This window comes from Conger conger, chromosome 8, assembly GCF_963514075.1.
Source record: "Conger conger chromosome 8, fConCon1.1, whole genome shotgun sequence".
NCBI lineage: Eukaryota > Metazoa > Chordata > Actinopteri > Anguilliformes > Congridae > Conger > Conger conger.
In genome coordinates, this window is record NC_083767.1 from 14,271,597 (window position 1) to 14,289,422 (window position 17,826).

The following is a 17,826-nucleotide window of genomic DNA, read 5'->3' on the forward strand; positions in this document are numbered from 1 at the left end:
GAGTGAATTCTGATAAATCCATGTGCGGGTTCCTGCCTAGCTGGAAATGTTCTTCAGAAAGGGTGGTTTCTTCCTGTAGAAGCACTGGCACTCAAACAGTGCTGGATGGATTACTTTTGATACGGTGTATGGTGCTTTCCTGTGTTCTCCCTGTAGAGTGCGAGAAGAATTAATCACACTAGGCTTTTCACTCGGACAATGTAGTGGACTGTCGGTGACTGAAAGTGTAGAACTGAGAGATCTAAGCTAGTCCTTTTTAGAGTGCTGTGGATGGTGGGAGGTAGCGATCCAGATATCAGACACCCCCATACCCTAACCACCGTTAAGCAGAATTCGATTCCATCACAGCAATAACCTCCTTATTAACCTAAAACCAGTTATGTCATGGGCCATTGTCCTGTGGCCCACAGCCAATAATTAGGATTTAGTCCAGAGATGCTAATATCTAATTCGCTCAGTCCCAATGAACGTGGGTATGGGCAGGGAGTACTACATCTTCATTGGCTGATCTCCACACTCTGACCTCTCTCCTTCAGCCAATGGGACTCCTGGAAGCCAGATCTCTACGCCCAAGTCCACAAAGTCCTCCAGCTCCTCCCCCACAAGCCCTGGGAGCATGCGCAGCCTCAAGGTACAAAATTATACAGTATGTCATATTAGGTACTGTATTTTATTACTGTAAATAAGGATTTATCCACTGCCTGGTAGAAACTTGGCACAGCCAGTTCATGTTACCGCTTGGAAATCCAGACGATGGCTCTCCTCCTCTGCAGATTTCTGCCCTTCATGGGTCTGCCTCCAACGTGAATGGAGCTGTGGATCAGATGGCCGACCTGGGCCTTGAGAGTAGGTATACCCCGGGATACCCCTGGAGCAGCTCCTGGCTCTGCTGGTGCCTCAGGGTGGATCTTCGCTGTCTTTACTTCCCTGAATCTTTCCTCTCCTAACCCTGCTCTCTCTCCAGCAGTTAACGGGAACAGGTGCCTGCTAGCCTCAGCCATCATGGACAAATACAAGGTGGGCAAGGTGATTGGAGACGGAAACTTTGCAGTTGTAAAGGAGTGTGTTGAAAGGTAAGGTCCATTATGTCATTATTTTATATTTTGCTCACAATTTTAATTCATATAACAGTATATAATAAATATATTATTATATTATTCTTTTTTAAACTGTGAATGGAACAAATAACAGAATAAAAGTAAGCTGCAGTTAAATCTACATATTAGAAGCCTGGGGCATGTTCCACAAAGCAGAGTTACTGAGTTAGATGGATACACACCCAGATCTGGAACATGGACTGAAACAAAAACAGCTGTTCCGGAGTTTACTCAGTTATCCAACTAACTTAGTAACCCTGCTGTGTGAAACACCCCCTGGTTTTACAGTGATCCGGCTTTCTCTCATTTCTTCTTTACTGTAGCTGTTTCTGTATAAGTAATTATTGGATTATATTACAGGAATTTCATTATCTACATTCATGAAGGATCCAGATTTTATTGAGCGGGGTAAAAGACTCAAGGTTTCAGTGTGCTACAGGACCTGCCATTTCATTGGTCAAATTCATTGGTGTCCTATTCTCTCGGCAAATATTTATAGGTAGCTCTAAAACATAATCACTAGGGCCCTAGTTAATGAGAATTCTGAGATATAAAGGTGTTAATAGTCTGAATGAAAACAGCCAGTGATTGGAAATACCCTAATTAAAGCCTGTGTAATTATATTTGCTTCTCTGAAGGTTTACAATCTCTTCTGTCTAACAGCCTCAAGTGAATTTGTTGCATGAAATTACTGAAATTACTGTGTGTATTGAGCATTATGTACATAAACAATAGTAGAATGAACAGTACTTTTTACATGCCTCCTATCTGTGCTTTTTATTATCCGAACATGCATAGTGTTTGTGCCAGTAAATATTAAATGTACTGCAAAGCAATGTGACCACATTAAAATCAATACTTTCGAAGAGGATACTTCACTGGGAAAATAGCCGGAGAGGGACAGCAAGGATGCATTGGTCCATTGTGCCCTTAAAGACAAGCCTTGCGTTTTTAAATGCAAATAAAAAAGTGAGCAACTTTTAGCCAGAAACCAAATTATCCTCATTTAAATATTCTATGCACTTCTACATTGATTTGTTTCCGGGGGAGGGTTAAGTATTTTATTTATTTTTCTACTTAATGTCTTGGATGACAAAAGCATGCAATATTAAAATATATACATATATATTTTTTATTAAATGTCCCTTGTAGTGTAGCCATCAGCATAGTAGAATATGGTTTTTGATATTTAGATCAGAGACTCATATCCCCTACAGGGGACAGAAATTAATTGCCAGGTCTTGTAAGAATCGCAGAAAAAGACATGCTCAACTCAAAAACGTATTGAATTGCTTACGGGTGCTGTAGCCCAGGGATCATACAATGTAAAAAAGGAACGGCCTGCACTCACAATATAGATACGTTTATGTTTTAATAGGCTATTAAAAACATGAAATTATCTATATTTTCAGTGCTGGTCGTTCCTTTTTTACTGGTATTATAAGGATAAACCTCATTTAGAGCTGTACTCATTCCTTGCAGAGATGCAGGAAGTGGTAAAGTCCGTGATAACTCCATTGTTTCATACGAGATGCATATCTACCTGGACGTTATTAGAAGGCGCGCCGTGGACATATTGCATGCAGGATTCTGGTGATGACGTGCTTTTCCGGCAGGTCCACAGGGAAGGAGTTCGCTCTGAAGATCATTGACAAGGCCAAGTGCAGCGGGAAGGTGAGAGCAGCCGGACAGACTGACATCCCACATGGGGCTTTTAGCGGTTAAAATCTGATAAAACCTGGATTAGCATGGGGTGGTGTTCATAAACGGCTCATTTCCCTGCATTAAATCAGCGTCCTCTGATGTTTTATTCATACGTTTGTTCATCCGAATGATTATCGTCCAGGAGTAGCTGGTGTATCGGTGCCGCATAATGAGCTCCTCATGAAGACGACTGACCTCCGAAAGCAGCCGTGATATGAACGGTTCATTATCCCGCGGCCATTTCAAACCCAGCGTGATTAATCCTCATTCATTTAGCCTGACCTTTTGTTCGATTAAACCACTCTGAGAATAATTTCGTTTTTTTGAAAGGTCCTGTGTTTAAATCCATTTTCACAGGAACAAATATAGCTTGTTACTGTCCAATGTGTTTTAAACGAGCACCATTTCTTTCTTATTTTACCGTCATTTAATCAGTTAGGCCAACGGGGTGGGTAGGAAAAGCAAGGGACTATGTAGCCAATCAGATTCAGGGGTTACGTGGCCTGATGTAGACCAGTGGTTTGTGGGATATCGACCAGGAAGTATCGTAGCATCTTTTCCGACCACAGTCAGTGATGCTGACAGACGGGGTCTTCTGTGCGCAGGAACACCTGATCGCAAACGAGGTGGCGGTTCTGCGCAGGGTCAAACACCCAAACATCATCATGCTGATCGAGGAGGTGGACACGCCCACCGAGCTCTACCTGGTCATGGAGCTGGTCAAGGTGAGGTCGCTCACCATCAACCTGGACCGCTTTCTACCAGGTCACCAGAATGGTAAAACACATGTGCACAACCAACCCTCCAAAAAATCATATAAATTCTAGAAGTTTTTAAAATTTGGTATTTATATTTGTAATCAGTGTCATTACCAGTAGTAATAACAAGGCCTACAAATACATATTTGCTTTGGATTCAAATACTTTTCTAGGTTTACTGGTATATTGGAACCTATGAAACACTCTCAAAGGCCAAACCCCGCCTTCTGGTCCTATTGGCAGTTTCTGTTATGCAGAAAATGAATTAAATCCAATATGTATTTGAGCCAGGTCTGGTGTTAACATTGAGAAAAGTAGAGAACATTATACACATATTTTCCCATAGGGTGGGGACCTGTTTGATGCCATTACCTCCTCGACCAAGTACACAGAGCGGGATGCCAGTGCGATGGTGTTCAACCTGGCCGGCGCCCTAAAGTACCTGCACCAAATGAGCATCGTCCATCGGGACATTAAACCCGAGAACCTACTGGTGAGTGCGGTTCCTGGCCAGGCTCTGCTCTTTCACCACAGATTCTCTAGCCTAACCAGATCATTATCTCCTGTGCTCCTTCCCTTCCCTCTGCTTTGTAAAGCTACTCTATATTTCAGCAGGCAACAGATAATCCACTCTTATGATACATAAAATGTATTGATGTATGATGGAAGAATGACAGAGGTCAATGTTAAAAATATCAGCCTACAGAATAAGACAGTCACCAGCTCAGTACTACACCGAAGGGGTTCAGCTCAAGCATCCAGAAAGCACTCTCAGCGATGACAAACACACACACAAACACACACACACAAACAAACACAAACACATACACACACACACAGACGCGCACACATAAAAACACACATACACACACATGCATGCATGCGCACACACAAACACAGACACTCACCTGCACACACACACATCATCCATTACACAACGAGGGGCTGTAGAATGTGTCACTTTAAATAACAGGGTTGGGAGGGGGAGGGGCGATTTTTCAGCAGAGTAGACGTAGACACAGCACACACATAAGCTTTTGCTTTTTTTAGCTTTTCACATCTGTGTGATAATTTATTCTTGCACAGCGTACAGAGTATTTTCTCCAGCGTAATCTGTTGGAGCCTCCTGGTCCAGGTGACTGGATATTGAGGGCTCATGGGGGATTGAAACAGTGTGTGTGTGTGTGTGTGTGTGTGTGTGTGTCTGAGTCTGTGCCTGTTTGCACATGTCTGTGTGTGTGTCTGTGTGAGGGTGTGTGTGTATGTGTGTGTGTGTGTGTGCACTCACGTGTGTGTGTCTGTGCCTGTTTGCATGTTTGTGTACTGTATGTGTGTGTATATCTGTATGCCTGTGCATGTGCGTGTGAGTGTCTGTGTATACCTGTGCATGTGTGTGTGTGTCTGTGTATGCCCGTGCATGAGTGTGTGTACTGTGTGTGTGTGTATCTGTGTATGCTGGTGCATGTTTGTGCGTGTGTGTGTCTGTGTATGCCTGTGCATGTGCACGTGTACTGCGTGTGCACATCTGAATGTGTTTGTCTCACAGGTGTGTGAGTACCCCGATGGCACTAAGTCTTTGAAGTTGGGGGACTTTGGGCTGGCCACTGTGGTGGAGGGTCCGCTGTATACTGTGTGTGGGACGCCCACCTACGTCGCCCCGGAGATCATCTCCGAAACTGGGTGAGAGGGGCAGAGCTGGTGGGGTGTTAATCACAGAACAACTCCTGTCAGAGGAAGGACTAAAAATAATTTCTGTGTTTCTGGTCTGATCTGTGGACAATGAGGAAATGTATTTAATATTCAGTTTTTACTCTACAAGCCAGATGGAGGTACAGCTTATGCAATACATAATACTTGAATGTTTTATGTTAAGAAAATAGGTAAAGGTAATTGTTTGCATGTAAATATCTGCAGTATAAAAAAATGTTTTGCTCAATATACATTCTTAACTCCGTGACTGTAAATATAAATATAACAGTTATAAAATCATGTGTTTTTGTTGCCAATGTACACTGGTGTTGCAGGAGATGGTGAAAGATTTATCAGAGCTAAACGCACTGCTGATTTTGTGTTGAACTCCCTTTGCTTGCTTTGGGTCTGGTCTCCTCTCATGGTTTGTCCCGCTTGGCTTGGCACGGCTCGGCCTGGTTCTGCCTGGTTTGGCTCGGTTCGGCTCTGTGGGGGTCACAGATACGGGCTGAAAGTGGATATCTGGGCAGCTGGGGTCATCACCTACATCCTGCTCTGTGGATTTCCTCCATTCCGCAGGTCAGAATCACTACCCATGCAAAATGGAGACGGCACCCATTTCGAATAACACCATACATAATTGATAGCCATTCTTGCATAAGTAATAAACTGTCATTTATTTTGCACTTCTTATTTATCTTTCTTATAATCTTTCCCAATGGATCCCTTCTGAGCTCCATATTCCTGTATGCCAAAACTCTGATTATATTTAATCTGGTATGATAAATCTCTGTTGTCAATTCAGCGTCTACTGTAAATCCTGGTATTTTCTCTTTCATCTTACGTCAGCAGAGTAAATGAAAAATCTCTGTATTTTGGAAATTTAAAGATTTCATTATTTTTTGATCCAGTGAGCAAGTACAGGTCTCACCCCCTCTTTAATCTTTCTCTGTAGAAGTAGTTCTGGTTTAAACTCCACACCCTAATCCTGCTGCTGTGTCCAGGGTTTTGCCAGGTCATCGGGCCTCTTTCTATTTTTGGGAACAGGATTGGCTGATTAATAAGCCTGTCTAAATGTGCTGCTTTTGCTTTTCCAGAACTCACTCACAGATCCAGCCGTGGTGGCATTAGAGAGGGACAGAAACAGGCCATTAAAGCTAACGTTTGCTTTTTTTTCCATGCTAATGCATTTAGGAGCACACTAATGCTTCCCAATCAGTCGTGTGCTCCTAAATCATTTGTCCAATTAGCACACATCAATTTTCAAGACCAAGCACTCCTAAAATGGGAGCAGTGTTGAACCTGAGAGGCGAGCTTCGTGGGAGAACCTTCTCGTTAACAGATAGATCGATAGATCATTACATTATATAGCCCTTTTATAGACAGTAACAGTGCTTTACATTGATGAGGGGGAAACTCCCCTCAACCACCAACGATGTGTAGCACCCACCTGGCTGATGCATGGCAGCCATTTTGTGCCAAACCGCCCATCACGCACCAGCTGAGGTGGCGAGGGAGAGAACAATTTTGCCAATTAAATCGGGATGATTAGGTGGCAGGTTGAAAGTGGCAGGTTGAGAATGCAACCAGGACACTGGGGAACCCCCTACTCTTTGTGATGAGTGTCATGGGATCTTTAAAGTCCACAGTGTGTCAGGACCCGTTTTACTTCTGTGAATCATTTGGCAGATGGTTTTAAGAGTCCTCCATGTGGACCTGGCTGCCCTGCTGAAAAAATAAAACAGCTCAAGCTAGGTTTTGAAAGAGCTGGTAGCTGTTTGACCATTTTAGAGCAGCTCCCAGTCTGACATGTTTTAGCTGGTTGACCAGTTCAGAACAGCTCTCAGCTTAACATGATTTGACCTGCTCAAGCTATGTTTTGAAACAGCTGATCGCAAACGAGGTGGCGGTTACCAGCTAGACTAGCTTGTAACCAGTTTGACGAGTGTAATTTGGTCAAGCTGGCTAGGGAGGATTTTACAGCAGGGCTATCTATAAATATGCTCTGCATTGCTCAGCTCTCACCCGGTATCCAGGAAAGACTCAGATGCTGGAGGTCCCTCTAGTAGGGTCATTAACTCTCCTAAGAGTGAAGTAAAAGGATTCCAGATATCTGGAAAAGCATACCATCAATGTGCATGGTCTACAACAGGCGTCTCAAGCTCCAGTCCTGGAGGGCTGCATGTCTCTGCTGGTTTTCGTGATTTCCTTTCAAACTGCAGCCATTTTAGGCCTTGGAGACATGGTATGCAGACTCAATCAATCACCTAAATTAAGCACTTAACTGCAGGAACACATGAAAAACCAGCAGACTCAGAGGTCCTCCAGGATTTGAGTTTGGTTTGCGATATCAGTTACTCTCCATGCATATCCTTCCGCTCCTCATTGGCTGTTTGAAGTTGAGGATAAATTATAGGGGTGGCAGCTTCACTACATGCCTCAGTGAGAATGGGGGTACAAAAGTGTGTGCGCGATTTATAACACGATGAATACTACCTGTGTTTTAGTGTATCTGTATGACCATGCGTGTTTGTTCTGTCGTTTCACACACACACACACACACACACACACTGACCGTCTCTTTTCTGCGGTCGCACAGTGAGAAGAATATTCAGGAGGACCTGTTCGACCAGATCCTGGTGGGGCGGCTGGACTTTCCCGCCCCTTACTGGGACAACATCACAGACTCGGCCAAAGTGAGTGTCGAGCGGGAGCCAATCTCTGTCCGTCTCCGCCGATGTGGATTAGAGTCAGACTGCGGCAGGAGGGTCAATGAACAGACTCCTGTGTCTGAGCTGTAGATGAGATACAAAACCTTTTCAAACTCTACCTTAGTCCTCCCTCCTGATTTCCCCCACCCCTCCTTTCTGATATCCCTATCCTTGTCTAACCCCCCCCCCCCCCCCCCCAAAAAAAATAAAATGTGCACTTATGATGACGACTACAGCATTCCATGTGTATTTTTCCTAGTTATGGATGTGATGCTTTGACTTGTGGTAGAACCTATGCACTTGTAAGTCGCTTTGGGTTAAAAGCGTCTGCCAAATGACAAAAATGTAAATGTAAAAATGTAAAAACAGTATTTCTGAGGCAACAATCTGTCTACCAACCCCCCCTTTCTCTCACCCCTGCAGTGTCTGCCAAGGCAGGCACTGTCCAGGAAAATGACGTCAAGTGATTGTTTTCTGCTTATGAACATGAATATGAATATGAGTTTTGGCCGGTCACATTGTTTGCAGCCACCCTCTGTGAACGTCAGACAGCAGAAGGTCACCCTTCCGTGACGCAGTCGCGTACCGCAAGGTCGTACTCTCCGCTCAACACCTTTTTCTGCACAGACTGTGAAAACGCGCTTCTTGGCAGGTGGGAGGTGTGAGTTAATGCCCTCGTGCTCAGTGAGTCACGTGTGCTGTTTCACAGGAGCTGATTGGCCGGATGCTGCAGGTGAATGTGGAGGCCCGCTACACAGCCGAGGACGTTCTCTCTCACCCCTGGGTCACCGTAAGCACATTCTCTTAACCTCCCAAATCTCTTCAATGCTACCTAAAATTATGGACCTTATCAAGCATCAATGATTGCAATAGTTTAACAAGTAGACAAGTGAACTGCAAATGACATAATAAGTCTGTCCTGGATGGAGGCCCCACCCTCTGGAGTCCTCTTAAGAAGAGTGTGTGTGTATGTGTGTGTGTGTGTGTCTGTCTTTGTATGTGTGTGTGTGTGTGTGCATGTTTGTATGTGTTTACGTATACGTGTGTGTGTGTATGTGTGTGTTCGTGTGTGTGCGCATATGTTTATGTTTATGAAGTTGCTTGCTTACCTTTGCAGGACGATGCTGAGATGGAGAATATTCTGAAGGTTGAGATGACAGGTAAACTGAAGCAGCACTTTAACTCCACACCAAAGCAGAATAACGCCTCAGCAGGAGTCTGTGTCCTCATGGTGAGCACTGAGACTGGCCTGGCTAACAGTTAGCATCCCACAGCTTCTCACAAACAGACTATCCTTCTCTAAAATCCACCACCAACATCAATAACAGCTATCATCCTATCCAATCGCTAACATTTCACTGTAAACAGCTAGCATCCCACAGCTTCTCACAAACACACTCTCCTTCTCTAAAATTCATCACCATGTCACAATAACAGCTATCACCCTAACGCTAACATCTCACTGAAAACAGCTAGTATCCCACAGCTTCTCACAAACACATTATTTCTTTACAATTCCTCACTAACATCTCACAAGAACGCCACCTCTTTCATTAACAGTTAGCCTCTCAAAACATTGTCTCTTCAATAAACAGAGATCATCCTACAGCTTCTCACAATGCATAGTCTTTCATACTAAAAGCAAACTGCCTGCTCCCATACAATAAACTTTGTCCACCTGATATGCAGACAGTCAATTAGTTACATAAATTCTCTGTACACCACGACCAGGTTTTGTGGTCTGTAATTCAGGGGAAATCTGCTACTCTAGCTGAACACATAATTAAAACCAGGATTAAGCAGAGATTAATTTGATGAAGAGAGGCCAATCATAATGAGTTTGAAGCAGTCCAGCAAATTAGCGCTTTAACTGAGCAGATTAGACCAGGGCTATGCTGACATTGCAGGAAGTATTGGCATCTGAAATCCTTTCCTTGAAAAAAACCTCATGCATTAACATCTATCTGAGATGCTGTCTACAGGCTGAGATAAATGTTACGAACACAAGTTCTTTAATAAATGTTACGAACACAGTTCTTTACAGCAGTGTCGATCCATTGCAGAACATAGGGACAAACAAATTGATCCATCCATCCATCCATCCATTATCTGAACCCGCTTATCCTGATCAGGGTTGCAGGGGGGCTGGAGCCTATCCCAGCATACATTGGGCGAAAGGCAGGAATACACCCTGGACAGGTCGCCAGTCCATCGCAGGGCACACGCACCATTCACTCACACACTCATGCCTATGGGCAATTTTGACTCTCCAATCAGCCTAACCTGCATGTCTTTGGACTGTGGGAGGAAACCGGAGTACCCGGAGGAAACCCACGCAGACACGGGGAGAACATGCAAACTCCACACAGAGAGGCCCCGGCCGACGGGATTCGAACCCAGGACCTCCTTGCTGTGAGGCGGCAGTGCTACCCACTGCACCATCCGTGCCGCCCAAACAAACAAATTGATAATATTCTAAAATCTACATTTGAAAGATGATGGCAGAAATCTCCTGTTTAAAAAAAGAACGTTCAAACATTGTTACAGACTCTTGCTAAGTCTTATTTTAAGAAGCCAAAATTCATCAGTTGAGTAGTCAAATTTCTTCCAGTAAACATTACTGTATTATAGCCATATTATCATGAATAAGGATACATACATTTCATTTAACAGGAGCACTGCCACATATTATATAACAGTACATTATATAAATTTAATTTGTAATTCATTGCTAATTAAATCATGTGCAGATCACAATCGGATGCTGAACAGGGGATTTCTTGAAGAGATAGGGCGCCACCTTGCTGCTGGAGTACTGAATTACAGGCTGTATAACTCATATTGTACATTGGTCTGGCAGTCTGTCTGGTTACAGACACACAATTTGATTGAAGTGCTCCTACTATACAAGTTTTCCAAGTTAACACAGAACATAGAATGGAACTACCCCCTGCTTTTTCAGAGGACTTGAGGATTCATTAAATAAAAGATTATGTATGTACATCAAACCACATCCTGATACAGGATGAACAGTGAATAGCGATTTATATACAATACAAACAAACACAATCTTTTCTTCAGTCCCTCCGACAAGCAAAGGTCCCAGTGAACTGCATTTCCCACAGTTCACATCATGTTTCTAATCAGTTTCCAGGCTCTGGTCATAACAGACATGTCACTGTGGTTTGTAGTCCTCAGTGGCTGAGAGGCAGGGGTCAGTGTAATGAGCATTAGAAGGTACCCCTGCCACAGCGTGGATCCGTGGTGGACAGAACCTGCCGACTGTGACTGCTGTTGAGCCCATGCACAGTTGGCATGGCAACGGAAGATCTCTTTCTTTTTCTCTCTCTATCTATCTGCATGAAGAGTCTGATGGGAGGGGGGGTGTGGCTTGGGGGTGGAGAGCTCATTGTTGTAAATTTCGTTTGACAATCTGAAGTGTAGAGGGAGAAACACAGCTTCCTCACACAACCCACCCCCACCCCCTCCTGCCCCCGCCCGCCCGCCCGCTCGCCCAACCGTCCTGGGAGGAGTAGGCCAGAGCGGAACCCGGGGTACACCACACCCCTTTCCTCCCGACTGCTCCAGTCACAGCTGGCTGACTGACCTGCATCTCTCCTGTAGTCTCCTCGGCATAGCTCACCCCTCTAACCTTATATCTGCCCCACAACACTGCAGCTCCCTCTAACAGGGCTGTGTAATCTCAACCAGCAGGACCTCTCTCTTTCTCTCATTCTCTCTCTCTCAAGCTGCCTGTCTTTGTCCTGAGTTTACCAGTTAATCTCATGTTTTGTTTTATGCTGAATTGTTCATGTATTTTGGGTTGTTTTGTCTTATTTCGCCTGGCTGGGCAGTGATGCGTGCATGCGCGGCTGCAAAAACACCCCTCTGTATAATTTCACTGTGTCAGGCTCTGCGGATTCTCACTAGATTTCAGACCAGTGGTGGAAACCAATGACCTGTGAAATGAGTTACTGCTATGCAGTGCAATGCGTTGCGACTTGTGCTGGTGTTCCTAATCTGTAGTTTTTTATTTTTAAATAAATAATTTAATGTAATCCCCATTAAAATGAAATATTTAGATTTTTACCACCTCTTACAATAAATGAAAGGGGGGTTTGAAAAGGAAAAGAAAGAATTGTAGCAGCCTCTAGTGGCTTTTTCAGGAGTTACATTATATACATGTTTAATGGACCATTCCACACAAGGTAGAGGAGGGAGGGAGGTAAGCATTAGTTGTCCCTGCTTTTATGTAACATAGCTTTAAACTAAATCAAAGAAATACCCCAAAATAGACTATAGGATAGTGCCCACAGTATAAAAATAGTAATAGAGCATTTATATTTAGTTCAATTCTGCATTGAGTTCAAGTCAAATAAGATGCAGAAAATCATTTTAAAATGCACCATGGGTTATTCTGAAGTACCACTAATGTATTATTCATGCTTAAGAGTCACGGTCTGTGATTCAGTATATTCAGCTAACACCCAGGCCATTTTCAAAGGTCCATCTACTTTTACATTAATTACCAACTAGCAGGAATTTTATCCTCCACACAGAGAAAAGCATAGTGAATTAAATAAAGGTTTTGTCATTTTCTTTTAGTCATAAATACTATTACACATGCTATCATGAGTCAGAGCAGACTGGCTGCTGTTCTGCGTGTGCTGCTGTACGTGTGACCTCACTGTGTTCTGCTTTGAGTAAGACCCGTCTCTGTCCCTTTGCTCTGCCCTGCCCACTGCCTGGACTGCTACCGCTGACTAGCGCCAGGGCAATGGTACGTACTAACACTGACCGCTGTGCTTCTGCTGCGCTCCGCTTAACACCAACACGGGGAAAACGAGAAACCAGCCTACCCTTTTTCAGCTAGTACTAAAAACAAATGTATGTTTGACATTTATTTAACCTTCATTTTACCTGACAGGTAAAACAGCCTGAAGGACCAGGAACAAACACTTTCTTGTTAAAAGAAAGTGTTTCAATCTATACGCTGCTAAAAAAAAATCCAGAAAATTCTTCCATAAAGTTGCTTGACTGAGGGTGACAGGGCCCACGCACCCTCTCTAAGTCCGCCCGTCATCATCAAGCGTTCCTCATTTTCCCTCAGCACGATACTCTACGCTACGACAGTATGATTTGCTCGCGTCCTGTTTTGGGTCAGTCCATTGTGGAGATAAACAGTAATGCCACAGTACTACCATCCTCCATTTTATTGCTGTTCCCATTTATTGACCGCCACGTTTAATGGGACTGTATGGAAAAACATCACCATTCCCATAACCGCACCACTGTAGACGTCCTGCTGGTATAGCGAAAGGAAGCGTTTCTCCCAGACCACAGCCTCATACGGTTCAGACAGACGGGGGAACTGGGGCACCATTGTCTCTTTGCCGTAGATTGACCCCCCCCCCCCCCCCCCGCCCCTCTCCTCTCATGCTGTAATTCGCCATGGCGACCGCATGACTGACAGGTGTGCCCTCTGCCCAGAACACAGCTCTAGATAAGGAGAACCACGCCCTGATGGCCCGTCGATGCCGAGAGGCTCGAGCCGAGAGGTGCGGGAAGACCCCGCCCACGAAGGACCCCGAGCCTCCCGGCCCCGCCCCCAGCGCCGCCGCCGCCCCCCCCGCCCCGCCGTCGCCGTCCGCCCCTACCGTCGCCCGGGGCGACGCGCCGAGCGGGGAGGGAGGGGCCAGCCAGCCCTGAGATGTGGGCGGGGTTAGCGTGGCCGCCGCTCCCCCAGGCCTGCTGACTGCATGTGGGGGCAGTTCTCTGCTCCTCCGGCTCTGCCACGCCCGTCACCAGCAGCCGCAGCATGGCCTTTCAGCGCCCCCTGTCTTCATTTCTGTTCATCGCAGCTGAAGGAGGCAGTATTCTCACTCAACACGGGTTTACTGTTCAAACGTGTGACCGAGAGAATGAGTCTTCATTTCTGGTGATTGTTTTTTATATATATATATTCTGTGTTTCTTCTCCTTGACATTGTGGTTGGTCAAAACGAACACACACAAAAAAAACAAAAAAACACACACACACACACACAGATCATGAATAAATGTACACATTTATACAGTACAGTTCTGTAGGTTCACATATTTAGAAGAATATTTTTACCAGTGGACAGGCTTGTGGCGAAAGCCCCTTGAAGATCCCGGTCAGCTTGTTTGCTGAGTGCAGAGACGATGGTGCAGTTTGCCTTGAGAAGATGAGTGTGATTGATTCTGAGGAAGTTTGTCACTTTCTGACAGCAACATTACCTCAGCCTTCTATGTACTACTGGAAATGTGTAAACACCTCACTGAGAGTAGGTGACACTGAAGGACTATGAATCTGGAAACAATCAGTGTATTTGTGTGAGAAACATTTTTGTTTTTGTTACTTTTTTTCCCCCACTGACAATGCTGAGAAAACAGGCTTCTTGGTTTCACAGTGGCACAACGCACAACCATCTTAAATGGACAATAGGTCAATACTGCATTTGTCTTTTAAGACAGACTGAACCACAAACGTAAGACAAGCCAGGCTTACCAATCCCACAGCTACTGAGTTTTTGTTTGTACTGTAAGCAAGATAGCCAAACCCATATTATCTCCCATTGTCATCAGTGCCATTTCACCCTAGTGGTCAGTAGGTCATCAGTGGGCAAAGAGTAGGCCAAATTCAGTGTTTGCAAAGTTGACATTTTTGGAAAGCATCGCAGTTCCTGCAGTGACTTAATCATATCAAGTTTGTTTGTGTTTGGGGCAAAATGTACCGTGTCTCCTGTGGATTTCAATGTAATGTTTATTTTGTATAGTAACAATAAATTGGAACTGAAATCAATGCAATAAAACCCTGTCCCTGAGTTTGCCTTGCCCTGTCTTTACTGTGGAGAACACAGGTGATGCTACCCAGATATTCAGCTCTTATTCACTGTCTCGGAGGCCATTGAAAACTATCGTCATTGGGTTCATATTAATATTCAGTTATGGCTAAAATAAAGCATCTATGACTACCATTGAAACAGTGATTACACATCAGAACCTCTTAGAAAAGTAAGTACAGAAGACAGGACAACTAGAATGTGCTGAGCATGTGGTCAGATTATAGAACATCTATGGCATGACCATGTGTCTCAGGGGGCCGTGGTGGGACAGTGGCAGGGTTAGCTGATCGCCGCACAATAAGAACCTCGGACGCCTCGGAGTCACGGGCACGTTTACAGAGATGAGACGCTCTTCCTCGGCCCACCAGGGGGCGGGGTGTGGTCAGCGTATCTAACACTAACTCTTAATTGTACAATTGGCCTCGAAATTGGGAGAAAAAGGGAAAAATCTTTTATATATAAAAAGAAATAATAAAAAAAACATTTAGTCTTTTGTAATGCCCACTTCAGCTTCTAGGCATTGGCTGGATTTCTGATATGGGGCAATTACTTGAAAATAAGACGAAATATACTGTGGATAAATGTTGTATATTGTGGTTTAACTTCACATACAAAACAGACCAGCTCCTTCCAGATAGTTTCTATTGCATTTGTTTTTATTGTTCAAAATCACCACGCACACACAACAAAAAAAATTATTATGCCTCATTCCAAAATCAGCTACCAAAATATTTGATGACGGACAGATAAACAGTATTGTTGAGGGGTGAACAGTGCAGAGTGGGGCAAGGCAGTTTGTGCTCTTATCAACAGTCCATCAGAAGCACTAACACGTAGGCTAACCTAGGTCTCTTATCGAACAGTTCATCAGAAGCACTAACAGGTAGGCTACGCTAGGTGCGTCTCATCCAACAGTCCATCAGAAGCACTAACGGGTGTGTCCTTTTGAACAGACTCTCAGAAACGCTAATGGGTAGGCTACGCGAGGGAGGAAGAGGCCCCACGATGGAATCCAATGGAATGTCTTCAGTCAATGAACAAGCAAGGCTTTGTGGACCAATCAAAACTCTGTGCTATCTGTGGCTTATTGGTTCTCTTAAACCACTGGTTTAAGCAGTCTTCTGCCTAAGACTCATTGCTTGCTTTGTTTGATATGGAAGGATGAATTCCTTCTTCTGAACGGGACACAGCATCATGGTGATGTTTCCGCACAGACCTCTCTTCCTACGGCTAACCGCTGGAGGCAGAAAACTAAAGAGCACAACCTCCTACTTTGCAGGCTGCAGAAAAAGCCGAACTAGGGAAGTTTCTCAGTGAACCCTCATCACACTGCAAAAACTAGAAATCAATCTGAACAAGTATTTTAGTCTTATATTGACACATAAACATTTTTGTTAAATAACACAAAAATATTGCCAATGAGGTGAGACAGTTTCAAGATGCGCCAATGGTGTAAGAAGATTTCACTTGCCAAGAAAACAGTGACAAGCTAATCTTTCCTACTTGAGAGGAGAATTTAAGTCTCATTACAAGACTAAAACACTTGTTAAGACAGGCTTCTTTTGCAGTTTATAGCACGTGATAGATTTATATTACACATACAAATGACAGACATGCTGAAACAGAGGGGGATGCACAGGAAATGACCATGACAAAGAAGCCTGGTACATGGGTACATCTATGACAGTCACTAGTGCATAATTTTACCCAGAAAGATCCACACATACGCACTGTACGAAATGCACCTTGACCACAATCGGAGTCTACACTCACACACGTGGCGATATTTGGCTAGTGCTACCTTCAACAAAAAAAATCCATTCAAAACCGGCTCTTCAGAAACTTCACGATTATCCTCTGAAGAGCATATCAAGAATAGAAATGCAAGATATATATAATTTATATATATATATTTATAAAAATACAAAAGGGAAAACTTGAGGTCAAAACAAAATTGATATGCAAAATAGAATAAGTCCCTTGTCGATCGCTTTTGTTTTCCACATTGAGAGACGGTGTGCAAAGCCCACGAGACTGAGTGCTGCTCTTTCTCTGTTGCCTTCAGTAGTACACACAGCAGGAGAGAACCGAGACCAAGTTCACTGATTACACACGAACCTTTTTCCTTGATCACACGTAAGAAAACCGCTCCCCCAACACACACAAAAACCGTAGAAGCACATTGTATATATTCTTTAAGACAATATATGCAAATATAATTAGCTTTTTAACCGCCGACACCCTCATTATCCTCGGAGAGCAGAGCTGAAAATAGACTTTTACAGCTAAAAATAGACCTTTTGTCAGTTTCGCACACCCACTCCGCGCATTTACCGAGCCCCTACCATATTTGACATTATACGAAATTCAGCAAGATCTACAAAATATAGCAATGAGCATTTTAAAAATAGTTTGCTTGGTTTCATATTGTTTCAGTTACATTCAGATTTCAGTAAGTAGGACGCAGTAGTGCCTCTACTGGCAAACGGCAGGATTGCAGGCGGGCCCCTTCTTCAGCCGAGGACTCAGTATCGCGTCTGGTACTCGTGGTGCCACCTGTTGAAGTCGTTGTAGAACAGCACTATGCTGCCAGACGCCATGCCCGTGATTATGCACCTGAGAGGGAGGGAGGGAGAGAGGGGGAGGGGGTGGGAGAGAGAGAGAGAGGGAGGGAGGGAGAGAGAGAGAGAGTGTATCAGTACTATTAATGGATGATTCCCCACAAGGTACAGAGGAGGTAGGGAGGTAAACATTAATTGTCCCTGCTTTTTTGTAACATCAGTAACTATTATAATGTCATGTCACCGTCCTATTACATTTAGGAAAGCTGTGCTTATTGTCATACACAAGTACTCATACAAATTAATTCAAGTCGTAAAGTTTTCATGACACCGAACTGCACCATTTATTTGGCAAATGCCGAAAAAGAAATCTTATCAAACACAAGTACTCATACAAAATTGCTGTTGTATTTCTGAGTTAGTTTCATTCCAAATGAA

The 17,826-nt window shown here is 44.0% G+C and overlaps 2 protein-coding genes across 4 annotated transcripts in view; one reads left to right on the forward strand and one right to left on the reverse strand.

The window, feature by feature from the left end:
* Positions 1–13,668, forward strand: part of LOC133135142 (serine/threonine-protein kinase DCLK2-like) — a 35,942-nt gene extending 22,274 nt beyond the window's left edge. Inside the window, exons 6-17 of the mRNA XM_061251934.1 lie at positions 537–631; positions 774–846; positions 965–1,073; positions 2,714–2,771; positions 3,407–3,526; positions 3,906–4,052; positions 5,106–5,239; positions 5,750–5,827; positions 7,848–7,944; positions 8,669–8,749; positions 9,077–9,190; positions 13,450–13,668. Of these exons, the coding sequence (XP_061107918.1) occupies positions 537–631; positions 774–846; positions 965–1,073; positions 2,714–2,771; positions 3,407–3,526; positions 3,906–4,052; positions 5,106–5,239; positions 5,750–5,827; positions 7,848–7,944; positions 8,669–8,749; positions 9,077–9,190; positions 13,450–13,668 (1,325 nt within the window). The remainder of the gene's footprint in view (positions 1–536; positions 632–773; positions 847–964; positions 1,074–2,713; positions 2,772–3,406; positions 3,527–3,905; positions 4,053–5,105; positions 5,240–5,749; positions 5,828–7,847; positions 7,945–8,668; positions 8,750–9,076; positions 9,191–13,449) is intronic.
* Positions 13,669–15,462: 1,794 nt separating this feature from the next.
* The window catches only part of LOC133134671 (lipopolysaccharide-responsive and beige-like anchor protein), a 225,990-nt gene continuing 223,626 nt past the window's right edge, over positions 15,463–17,826 (reverse strand). For all 3 annotated transcript variants that reach the window (XM_061250938.1, XM_061250940.1, XM_061250939.1), the window contains one exon: positions 15,463–17,443. In XM_061250938.1, coding sequence (XP_061106922.1) covers positions 17,353–17,443 — 91 coding nt within the window. In that variant the 3' untranslated portion in view covers positions 15,463–17,352. The remainder of the gene's footprint in view (positions 17,444–17,826) is intronic.